Source organism: Rattus norvegicus, chromosome 1 (genome assembly GCF_036323735.1).
Source record: "Rattus norvegicus strain BN/NHsdMcwi chromosome 1, GRCr8, whole genome shotgun sequence".
Classification (NCBI taxonomy): domain Eukaryota; kingdom Metazoa; phylum Chordata; class Mammalia; order Rodentia; family Muridae; genus Rattus; species Rattus norvegicus.
Window position 1 is genome coordinate 91,194,539 of NC_086019.1, and position 12,738 is coordinate 91,207,276.

A 12,738-nucleotide genomic window follows, 5' to 3' on the forward strand; every position below is an offset into this window, starting at 1 on the left:
TAAATGAGCAGATGAAACTAAACTGACAAGTGCAGAAATCGAAATGTGTTACTTCCAATGCCTTCTCTCCTGTGTATCTATTTCATGATGTCTTTGCCAACATCTAAGGTTGGGATAAAGGAATGGGGAGTGAACAGGTCACCAGGAGCCCAAACAGGAAGTATGGGTGCTCACATACCTGGACAGTGATGAGACCGGGAGGTGGGAACAGCTGGAGTTGCTTAAGTGAGTAGGGAGGCGGGCTCATGATAAAAGATCCTGCTGGAGTGTTCCCTGATGTCAACAGTGGTTAGACCAGGAACATGGAACTCGGTGTCTTCCTCCTCCTCACTTTCACTGTGGGCTTCTTGCTATTATTAGCCAGCCAAAATCGGCCAAAGACCCATGGCCACTTACCACCAGGACCTCGTCCCCTGCCCTTCTTGGGGAACCTCTTACAGATGAACAGAAGAGGCCTTCTGCGTTCTTTCATGCAGGTGAGACATGCACAGGACTTGAGCCCTGTGGGCTTAGCCTGTGTTGACTCTTGGAGTTCACTCAGCAGGAAGAGCAAGGGACTCCTTGCAGACTTTAGGTTCAATTGTGAAAGTCACTGAGTGAAAGGTAGCATGCAGTCTTGCGATGATGGTGCTCAGATAGACAGGCAAGTCTTCCTGTGTTGGAACTGTTTGGAGCACTGTGCTTGTAGTGCAAGAGGTATGAAGGTATTGAGGTATAAGCGTGTAGTTTCACTTCTTGGGGCTTCTCTTTTCTAGAAGAGAAAGAAAAATATCAGAGGCATCAACTGTACATTTTGCTCCTGCCAACAAAAGAGATTAGCCTGAGGTGTTCCAGGAGAAAGAGGAGGATAGGAGGGGCAGGAAGTGAGCTGAGTAGGTAGATAGGGCTAATCAGTTATAAAGACCATGCAGTACCCAAGCCTGGGGCACTGGCACCATCTTTACCAGTCTCAGAATTGGTGCTTCACAAATGGTATTTCATGTTAAATTATCACTTGTTCATTAATAATCAATGAAAATCCATGACACCATGTCCCATTGAGAGAGATGATATGGTGGCAGTGATCCCAACTTCCTGCCCTCCTTTGGTGTGTAACAGAACAGCCACCTGGATTCAGTGGCATAGCCATTCATATTTATTTAGCTTTTGAGACAAGGTTGCCCAACTTTCCCCAGGCTAATCACAAACTCATGATCCTCCTTCAAGTTTAATATGATATTGATTATCTGATCTGTAGATTGTTATTTCACTGTTCCATAAGGTATGGTGTTGTGACCCCACCTAAAATTATAAACGCATAAAATATATAGAGCATTTTCATAGAATTATTTCCTAAACAACATGAGACCTGACCATTTCCATTTCCTCATTTCTGTTAGCTTCATGGACCTCTAGACTGAGATAAAGTTAACAAAAGGATGAGGGTAAGCTGTTTTCAAACATGCACCATTCTATTCAAAGGCTTTCAGCACTGGAAGGTTTTGATATTCCTGGGACCAATTCCCTGGAGATGCCCAGAGATAGTTGAACTGACATGTAGTTTCCGGACAGTCTGTACTGTAGACCTGATTGACACTCATGACTACAACCAGGGGTCACCCCTTTCTCCTCTGAATAATCAGTGGGTGGGTCAGGACCATTCTTCTGACTGTTGTCAGGAGATATTTATCAGATTGAAGCTGGGTCACTAGAAGAATGGTTTCTAGATGAGATGCCAGGTATTGCTGACCAAACTGAAGGGCATGATCATGGGTCTATATCTACATTGTATATATACATATCCATATCTATAAATAGATCCATATCTATTTATTTTGTTTTGACATAAGACCTTATGTAGGCCAGGCAGGCCTCCAAGTGGATACATACCCACATAACTACTTGCTCTCTGGCCTCTACTTCCTATCCAAACTCTACATTTCTGGTGCACTGATTAAAACATACAGCCAACAGAGTAGACCTGCTTCACTGTTTGGTCATCAGAAGGGGAAGGGTAGCCTATTTATCCGTCTGTATCTAAGTGTTTTAAAACTTTAACAATGTCTGTGCTGACGGGCCACAATCCTGGTGTTCTTGTGATTTGCCAGCTTCAAGAAAAATATGGAGATGTGTTCACAGTACACCTGGGACCAAGGCCCGTGGTCATATTGTGTGGGACAGACACCATAAGAGAGGCTCTGGTGGACCAAGCTGAAGCGTTCTCTGGTCGGGGAACAGTTGCTGTGCTCCATCCAGTTGTACAGGGATATGGTAAGATATGGGACAGTAGGGAGAGGAGGATGTGGCCCAGGTAGGTGAGTCTGAGACCTGAAACCCAAGCTGTGGAGAAGGACTCCGGATTCTCTGAACTTCCAATGTAACCCACCTACCCACATTTGCCCTGCTTTCTTAGGTGTGATCTTTGCCAATGGGGAACGTTGGAAGATCCTTCGGCGATTCTCTCTGGTCACCATGAGAAACTTCGGGATGGGAAAGCGCAGTGTAGAGGAGAGGATAAAGGAAGAGGCCCAGTGTTTGGTGGAGGAACTGAAGAAATACAAGGGTGAGACTTGGAGAATGGGCATTAAGAAGATATGAGGGCCCAACCAGAGAAAGACACAAAAGGGTAGAGAAAGATGATAGAGACAGAAAAGAGATGAGGTGGTGAAAGGTAGGAATGGACAAAGGTGGGGAGAGAGAAATACAGAGATAGTAAAAGAAAAGGGAGGTTTAAATTATCCACAACTATCTTGGAGACAGATAAACTATGCTGGTCACTTGTGTACAAAAAAATCAATCTTTGAATTAATTTTATCTGTCAGTGGATATGACTGGTGTACACTTGTCATCTCAGAACTCAGAAGACTGAGACAAGATGGTCATGAGTTCAAGGCCAGTACTATCCACATTGTGAGGTCCAGTCTTACACTGTGGCTGAGGGTGAGTTGGAGAGTGCTTTTAGTTCCATGGTGGGGTGTGGTTGTTATCCCAGCAGTCCAGAGGTGGAGGGAGAATGCTGAGATTTTCAAGGTCATCTTCTACCACACATAGAGTTCAAGACCACCTTCATTTAACCTTTTTCATGCCCTCCTCACCCCACAATGTTCTTAGTTCCATGGTTCTCATCTTTCCTAATTCTATACCACTTTAATACAGTTCTTCATGTTGTAGTGACCCCCCCATCCATAAAATTATTATTGTTCCTACTTCATAACTGTAATTTTCTGATATTAGGAATCATAGTGCAAATATCTGTGTTTTCTGATGGACTCAAGCAACTGCTGTGTTGTTTGATGTCCAAGGGATCATGACCCACAGGTTGACAACTGCTGGTCTTAGTGAAAGGAAAATACAGAACTTAGATGAAGTGAAGGAAGCAGGAAAATTTTCCATCATGTTCTAAACAGAAACTCTGGTTCCTGTGCTTGGGTAGATGAGAATCAGTGAGCACAGAGGTTGATGGGAGTTGTCGTTTGGTAGATTTCTAAGGCAATTCTGGGTCCTTCATGATTCCTTATAACAAGGGCGTCTTGGAGACTTCATTTGCAGCTCTATTTCTTTACAGCAGGCATTTGCCTTTCTCTTATTCATGTTCCTAATGAGAGCTGAGGTGGTGAGCTGAGCTGCAGAAGCAGAAGAGGAAGAAAGATGCAGGAATTGGGAAGAGGGGTGGGAGAGAGAAGTCGTGGAGATGGAGGATCCAAAGGAAAACAAGCTGGAAGGCTGAGAGTAAAATTGACTAGCTCAGGGAAGGTTCTACAGGGAACCAGAGACTATAGACAAGCCAGCTTTGGGGAGAGGGCAACAAGGGTTTAATACTGTTGGACAGAAAACAGCCCTCCAACCACCCAGCGCCATGAAAGAAACTGGCATACAAAGAAAGCAGGCAGCAGGTCCTGATAGCTTCTTAAGCACCACAGAGCCTAGAAGTCTCAGAAGGGATGGAGGAAGATGGACGGATGGGAGTGGGGTGCTCAGAACTTAATCCACACAGGAAATCCTTGAACCTTTCTTGGCTCTTTCTGTCACTGAGAATTAACTATCAGCTCAGAGTCAAAATGGTGACCAGGGAGGAGGTGCATTGTGAAGACTAACTATACATGCTGTCCTTCTCAGCCCTTGGCAATCTGAATCCTGCCCCCTGTCATGAATGTTCTCTTAGTGATCTTAACTACCCTCTCTGTATGCTAACAACACTGCATCTTATGTCCAATATCCTGGGAAGTCAAATAAAATTATTTATTCAGTGCTTAGAATAGGGCTTGGTCCATCATATGTGCTATCGAGGTTACCTGCCTTTGCTATTTTTTGAGTACTGAGTGATGGGGACAGCCTCATGAGATGGAAATAAATTCAGATATTCCCCTGGTTCTATATTTCCTGTCTCCTGTCTTGCCTCCTCGTTCTCCAGGAGCCCTCCTGAACCCCACCTCCATCTTCCAGTCCATCGCAGCAAACATCATATGCTCCATTGTCTTTGGAGAGCGCTTTGACTACAAAGACCACCAGTTCCTGCGTCTGCTGGATCTGATCTATCAGACATTTTCCCTTATGGGCTCCTTGTCCAGCCAGGTCAGTGGGTGGGAAGAGAGGAGCATCCAGGGCAGAGAAAACAAGAGATTGCATTGTGGGTGAAAGAGGGAGTTTGTTAGGGCTAGAAGAAAGACAAAGACAGCACAGAGAAATAAGGAGGCTGAGACCTGGAGGCAGGGAGGGAGCATGTATAACAGGTTAGAGAGACCTGAATGTACAGAGCCATCCATACATGAAGAAAAAATGGTTTATTATGAAGATGTAGCTCAGAAGACTGAATGCTATGTTTCCATGCAGGATCCCCTGGGTTCCTCCCCAACACTGTATATTCTGGGCTTGGTGATATACAAAACTTGAAATTCCAGCATTTGGGTGGTGACATCTGGGGGATCAACAATTCAGGATGATCCATGGCTACATATTGAGTTTAAGGCCAATCTTGCTTAAATGACATACACACCCACAACCCACAAATTGAAACAAACACAATTGAGCAAAGAGGCTTAGGAAGGAGCACAGAGGAAAGACAAAAGAGATACAGAGAGTGCAAGACAAAGGTTAGAGACTACAGTTCAAAAGCATGTATATGTATGCTCTCTGTGTGTGTGTGTGTGTGTGTGTGTGTGTGTGTGTGTAGTGTAGTGTAGTGTAGTGTAGTGTAGTGTAGTGTAGTGTAGTGTGAGGGGGCATTGTTCATGAAATCTGAGTACCTAGGAGCACTGCCCACTTCCTGTGACCTGACAGCTCCAGGTGAGCCCCTGAGTCTCTCTTTCTTACAGGTGTTTGAGCTTTTCTCTGGCTTCCTGAAATACTTTCCCGGTGTCCACAAACAAATCTCCAAAAACCTACAAGAAATCCTCAACTACATTGACCACAGTGTGGAGAAGCACAGGGCCACCTTGGACCCCAACACTCCACGAGACTTCATCGATACCTACCTTCTGCACATGGAGAAGGTGAGTCCTGCATGGATGAGAGAGGGGGTGGGTGAGAGTGAAGGATGGGAATGGTGTCATAGAAAAAAAGGGGAGAGAGGATGCTGAGAAGAGGTAAAAAAGAGTGGAGGAGATGTAGACCATCTGGAGGAAAAGAGAAAGGAAGGATAAAAAGACAGGGAAAGAGAAGGGGTGTGCCTGGGGAAGAAACGGGTCAAAGAATGAAAAGCAGAGAAGACCACAGAGTCTGGAGAGATGGCTCATGGTTTAGAAGAAACTGTCCAATATGGTAGATGACTGGAGTTCCTTTCGCAAAACCTATGTTAGGCTTCTCATAATCGTATGTAACTCCAGCTCGATAAACTCCAACGCTGTTTCCTAGCTTTTCTGGCAAATACACACACACACACACACACACACACACACACACACACACACACACACACACACGGCAGACACCCACAGTCATACACACATAAATATACATATAATAAATATTTTCTAAACAAGAGCTGGAAATTACCAAAGAGACGGAAGAGTGAGATTCTAAAGACCAGAGGAGTCCAGGGAAGACTGAATGAAAAGAGGGTAAGAGACAATGAGACAAGTGGTGTGAACTGCTGAGGGGACCCATGCCAATTGGTTCAGAAGTGGTATGAACTGGTGAGAGGACACGTGCCCAGTGGTCCAGATAGTATGGGACACACGGACAGTGACTAGAAAGGCACATGAATCACTGCAAGGATCCAGTCATCCCTGACCCTTCCTTCTCTCTCCCATCTGGAACCAGGAGAAGTCCAACCATCACACAGAGTTCCATCACCAGAACCTTGTGATCTCTGTGCTCTCTCTCTTCTTTGCTGGCACCGAGACGACCAGCACCACGCTCCGTTACAGCTTCCTGATCATGCTCAAGTACCCCCACGTCGCAGGTACGCCATGGGTGAACAGTTGGGGATCTTCAACTTCCTTTTGGCTGCAGGGGTTTGTGTGAATAACAGAGACATGGGCTTCTTACATCTGGAGCTCTGAAGGCTTTGTTTGGTTTCCTTTAATCAAAGGCAGTGCTGTGGTGGTGTGTGAATGAGCAACTGGCTGATCATCTTGTGTTGTTTCCTCCTATCACTTAAAGGTTGATTCAAACATCCTTCTCTCTTTCTGTCTTTCTGTCTTTACATCCATCCCTCCATCCATCAATCCAAACTTCCTTCCCTCCTTCTCCTTTTGTACTTGCATCCATCCATAAATCCAACCATCCTTCCCTTCTTCTATCTTTCTGTCTTTACATCCATTCATCAATCCATCTATCTACCCAGCCAGCCATCTATCCTGTCCTTCCTTCTTTCCTTCTGTCTTACATCCATCCATTCACTCATCTTTCTATCCATCTGCCTCTTCATCCATTCACCCACTCTGTTCACTAAACCATACATCTATTCTCCATCTGTACTCATCCATTTTCCCACTCATCCATCTATAAGCCTATTCACCCATTCACATAGTCACCTGCTCATCTGTATACCCATAGATTGTTAATCCTTGATTTGTTCGTCTCTGATTCACACAAGGGCATATCATTCATTCATTCATTTGGATTAACCAACTCATGAGTTTTATTCTTTGATTGGGAATATTTGTGTGGGCTATTATTATTGATTCATTGGTCCATTGAAATATGAACCTTTTTGTTCTCTAATGCTTCCAACAACCTTTGAACTCACCATTCATGTGTCCACCCACTCCTCCATGTCTCCTTTTAACAACTCACTCATTTAGCTATGATTTATGTATCATTGAATACAACTTTTAATTCCTATATTAATCTTCATTAAATTTAACATCCAATTGATCATTGATTAGTAGTGTTGATGAACATTTGTGTTTATGAAACAATTATTTATCTTAATCGATTACTATAATGAGTAATAAGTGGAAGATACACATCTTATTTCTGTCACTCATCAATCTTTCCTTTTATAAGCTGGCTCATCCATTTCTTGGTTGACTAGCATGCACGCAATTTAAATTTTTAAAAAGGATTTGAAGTTATTTTGAGTATGCCTTGCAAAGCTCATGTATAGACATGAGAGAACTTTGTGTATTCTGTTCTCTTCTTCCACCTGAACATGGGCTCTGGGTGTCAAAGTCAGGATGTCAGGCTTGCAAGTCAAGTGCATTTATTAGTTGAACTATTTCCTCAGCTAACATGTTCATATTTTATATGTTGTTATGCATACAGTAATTTACTTCCCTTTTATTTCTGAGGTTATAAAATTAGATTATTAGCCTAGATGTTAAAATTTATTTTAATTTAATGTGCATTGTTGTTTTGGCTACATATGTCTGTGTGAGGGTGTCAAATCACAGGGACTTGGAAGTACAGAGAGTGTGAGCTGAAATGGATGATGGGAATTGAATCTGGGTGTCCCCTCAATGAACAGCAAGTGCTCTTAAAAAATTGAGTCATCTCTTCAGGCCCGTGGATTTTAATTATGAATTTCCTGCAAAGAAGACAGGGGGAGAGAGAGAGAGAGAGAGAGAGAGAGAGAGAGAGAGAGAGAGAGAGAGAGACCTGTGTGTGCAGGATACAATTGATAACATTCATTCATTCATTCATTACATTCTTGCCATTTTTTCCTCCAGCCTCACTCTGGATTGACAGTTGAAATGGCCCTTTGCTGAAGATTTTCCTTTTATCTCTTTTACAAGCAAAGCTGGAGCTTATTAAGAAGAGACTCTAGCATGCTCTACACACGGATGGAGAGACAGGTCCTTGAGAGAAGCACAGGTGTGTGCATCCAAGGAGCACTGTGTGTTTCTCAGCAGAAACTCTTAACTATTCCTGGGTTATTGGACCCCAGAAAACAGGTTGCTATGCATTGCCTCTGAGAAAGGGGCACTGTCTATTGTCTCCCCTTTCTATGCAGAGAAAGTCCAAAAGGAGATTGATCAGGTGATCAGCTCACACCGGCTACCAACCCTTGATGATCGTATCAAAATGCCATACACTGATGCAGTCATCCACGAGATTCAGAGATTTGCAGATCTTGCCCCAATTGGTTTACCACACAGAGTCACCAAAGACACCATGTTCCGAGGGTACCTGCTCCCCAAGGTGAGGCCACCTGTGATTCCTCATTGTTACTCCATTCATGAGCATCCTCCACTCTCCTAATCACCAACCTCATCCTGTCTGTGGTTTTCCAGGACTGTGTTTCTTAGGGACTGACTGTTTTACATATGGGAGTCAGGATATGTTAACTCCTTCATATTTCATAACTTCTCCTAGAACACTGAGGTTTACCCCATCCTGAGTTCAGCTCTCCATGACCCACGGTACTTTGACCACCCAGACACCTTCAATCCTGAGCACTTCCTGGATGCCAATGGGACACTGAAGAAGAGTGAAGCTTTTCTGCCCTTCTCCACAGGTGAGACAGACCTGTAATTCCTTTTCTAGACACAAGAGGTAGGCCCACACTCGGGGATACAAACCAATAAAGTCCCAATATACTGAGTCTGTCCCAGCCCTTGCCTGAACTATCCTATCTACCCTGGGAATGAAGCACCATGAAGGGTTTCTTGAACTAAAGAATCCTGGTCAGGAGGACTTTGGAGTAGTATTTAAAAGCCTCTAAACCTGAGAAAATTAATTTGCTTAAGAAACAACAGCAAAAACAACCAACATCATTTATGTACACGGCCATGAGCTTGGTTGAGACTTAAACAGCTGAGGAAGTATTGACTTTATCAGTGAGAACTGGGGTTATGGTGTATGTCTTGACACACTTGCCCCTGACTGCATTAAATATTCCATAGCTTATTCAATTGCAAGAGAAATCATGACCATCTATTTGAGCAAAGAACCCACTCATAATGCTTAATATCCTTAGCCAGAAAAATTTCGAAGTTTCAACAGGTAGTAAAGTTGGTCAGAGGCGAGCCATTTGTAGTTGAGGATGTGGCTATAACCTGACTCATGCCACTTCCACTGTTCTCTTACTTGGCCATGCAGTAGTAGTTGGCATCCAGGGATTGGTTCGCAGCTATGCTTGGCTGTGATTCAGTTATTTGCAAGCAGAAGAGTTACATGCTGGTGCAATATAACCTCAATACAGTTTGCAGTTCACCACTAATAAAGTTAGGTTATTTTTTGTTATGTATATGGTCAGCCTTGTGCCAAATTGAATTCATTTTAACAAGGTCTAGCCATGAAAAACTCTATCTAGACAGAGGTTTTGGAGATAAAATAAAGTCCAAGAAAGTACTCCTCAGACCTCTTTATTCTGTGGTATTGATTGAACCTGAGATTTGCAAATGTTAGGCAAGGACTCTAAGATTGATGACACCCCCAGTCCCTCACTGGGGAATACTAGGCAGGGCCTCTATCACTGAGCCACACACTCATTTCCTCACTGGAGAATTCCTGGCAGGGTATCTACCACTGAGCCACATCCAAAGACCCTGTCTAAAGTTGAGTGTCAGGGAGTTCAGTAACTCAGGGCTCAGCTCTCCCCTGAAATATCAAATGTATTGGCTTTCTCTCTTACTTAATCTGTACTCAGTGTGGAGACCAGTAGTTGGATAAAAGTGAATGTCTCCATTCCATAGTTGTGAGTTTAGAGGGAGACAGGAATGGAGATAAATAAGGCTAGAGACAGAGAGTAGATGATAGAGAAAGAACAGAATTGCAACAGGAGGCACGGGAAGATGGGACATGCTGTACTAGTCAATGTTAAGTGTCAATGTGAGAACATAGAATTAGCTGAGAAGAGAGTTTCAGTTGAGGAATTGCCTACATTAGCATGGTCTGTTCCTTGACTGTTAACTGATATGGGAAGACCCAGCCCATTGTGGGTGGCATTAATTTTTGTTTGAGGCCCTGAAAGAGAGGTGAGATCTAAGCTGAGATCCAAGGAAGTAGGCAGCATACTCTGGACTGTGGATGTGGTCATGACCAGCTCTTCCCAGCTCTTGCTTTTTTGACTTCTCTGGCATGACAGTCAGTCATCTGGAATTGTAAGTCAGAGAGGAGCCCATTCCTCATCCATGTAGATTTTATTGGGGTATGTGTCACGACAACAGAAATGAAAGTAGGACACAAAACAACCATGGCAGAAAGAGACATATTAGGATACACAGTGGAGTGAGACAGTAGAAGAAGAAGGATGGAAGGGTCTAATAAGGAGGTAAGGGTGAAAGAACAGAGGAAGATAATGGAAAATGAAGAGAGGAAAAAGTAAGAAATGAGATCAATGAGACATAAAGAGGGGGCTGCTGCACAAACACATGACAAGGAAAGAATAGGAGGGAAGAGAGGGAGGAAAGATGGGGAGAGATGGAGAGAGAGGGGAGAGGAGGAGAGGGAGTAAGAAGGAAAAAAAGAGAGGATAGGCAGAGGGAGAGAAAGGAGTGAGGTGAAAAGGTAAAGAAAGAGAAGGGAACAGAAGAAGAGTGAGAGAGAGAGAGAGAGAGAGAGAGAGAGAGAGAGAGAGAGAGAGAGGTGGGAGAAAAAGGGAAGGAGAGGGAGAAAGGAAGTTGAGGAGCAGGAAGAGAGAGGATGCATAGGGGAGGGGGAAGAGAGGAGGGGCAGGGAGAGAGAGAAATAATAGGGAGTTTAGACAAAAAAAATAAGTAGAGAAAAGGAAGAAAGTGAAAGAAAAATAATGTCTGGTGGGTAAGAAGTTAAATGTTGACTGCCCTGGCTCACAAGAAAAATAAATGATGCCCAAAAGCATTACAGCCAAAGAATCATGGAAGATGTCCAAATCGCCAGCTCCAGGCCTGGGGACATCCTATTGAGAGAGAGGGAGGTAAGTCATTAAGCTGTTCTGGAAAACTCTGGGTCACAAAACCGGTTGCAAGAGAACCATCTCAGAGAGATACTCCATAAATGACTAAGCTTATGTCAACTAAATTATTGAAAGAACATGTCCAAAGTGATGGGGTGCTTTTCCTAATTACTCCCACCCAGGGCACAATTTCCCAACAACAGGCACAGGAATTGTTGAGAAATCCCTCCTGCACCTGGATGTCCTGGGGGAGGGGGTGTACATCACTGAGGTTCAGGGCAGGCTGTGGTGCCTACATATGAGCTTTCAGGCTCCCTTTGCTCTATGGTGCTCCATGCCTGAGTTTCCAGCAAGCAAGAGCTCCTTATGCCTCTGAGAACGTGGTGGGTGCCACAGACCCCTTATCCCATGTACCTGCTCTCTCTCAATCATCTGAACTGTTCAGATAGGAACTTGTTGAAACTCATCAATCTGGGTTTAGGGGGATGTTGGTCCGGAAACCAGGAAAGGGAATAACAATCGAAATGTAAATAAGAAATACTCAAGTTAATAAAGAAAAAATCCTAAAAAAAAAAAATAGAAACAACTTCTGCACACCCACATAAACACCCTGCATGAATAGCTTTTCTTCCTTCTTTTCTTTCTCCTCACTCTCCTGTATTCTTCCCCCTTTCTCTTCCTCCCACTTTCCTCTCACCCTCTCTTCTTTCCTCCTCTTCCTCTTCCTCCACTTCCTTCTCTTCCTTGGTTTTTTTTAAGATTTCAGAGAGGGAGTCCTTGCTACACAGCCCAGACAGTTTTGAAGCTATGATCGATCTCCGCCAACTTTCCTACATGTTAGAATTACAGGCATCCACCACCGGGTCTGGTTCATATAGAATTATTAATACCTGCCAGATGTCAGTTAAAGAGTCATTACAAACATTAACTTTGTGCTCATGATAATTTTGTAAGATGCCTACCATCGTCCGCATGAGAGAAATGGAAAATCCTAAAGGTATCATGTTATAAAATGGTCACACCCACCCACCTGTCCACCCTCAACTCCAAGGTGGTCCCAACTTCCTCTGAGCCAAAAGATGCTTTGAAAATCCAACTCTCACAAGTGAATGCCAGTCAGCCACCAAATATTTTGCATGGCTTTTTTGAGGTTTGGAGGGTTTCTTTATAATTTCTTAGCATTGTGGGTTAAGGGACAAACTCACACTTTTCATCGCAATGGTCATGGTTGTCTGGGTTTAGGGATGAAACAACACAAAGGCTATATACGGCTCTGAGGCTCACATTACTTGTCCTTTGTGCCCACAGGAAAGCGCACTTGCCTTGGAGAAGGCATTGCCCGAAATGAATTGTTCATTTTCTTCACCGCCCTCCTCCAGAACTTCTCTTTGGCAAGCCCTGTGGCTCCTGAGGACATTGACCTCACTCCCATTAACAGTGGTGCAGGCAAAATACCCTCACCATACCAGATAAACTTCTTGTCCCGCTGTGTGGGTTGA

The 12,738-nt window shown here is 43.8% G+C and overlaps 1 protein-coding gene across 1 annotated transcript; it reads left to right on the forward strand.

The window, feature by feature from the left end:
* Window positions 1-302: 302 nt before the first annotated feature.
* On the forward strand, window positions 303-12,738 carry Cyp2b14 (cytochrome P450, family 2, subfamily b, polypeptide 14). The gene is made up of 9 exons (XM_008759203.3): window positions 303-476; window positions 2,088-2,250; window positions 2,393-2,542; window positions 4,391-4,551; window positions 5,292-5,468; window positions 6,238-6,379; window positions 8,375-8,562; window positions 8,737-8,878; window positions 12,548-12,738. The coding sequence occupies exons 1-9, from the start codon at window positions 303-305 to the stop codon at window positions 12,736-12,738; spliced, it is 1,488 nt and encodes a 495-aa protein (XP_008757425.1).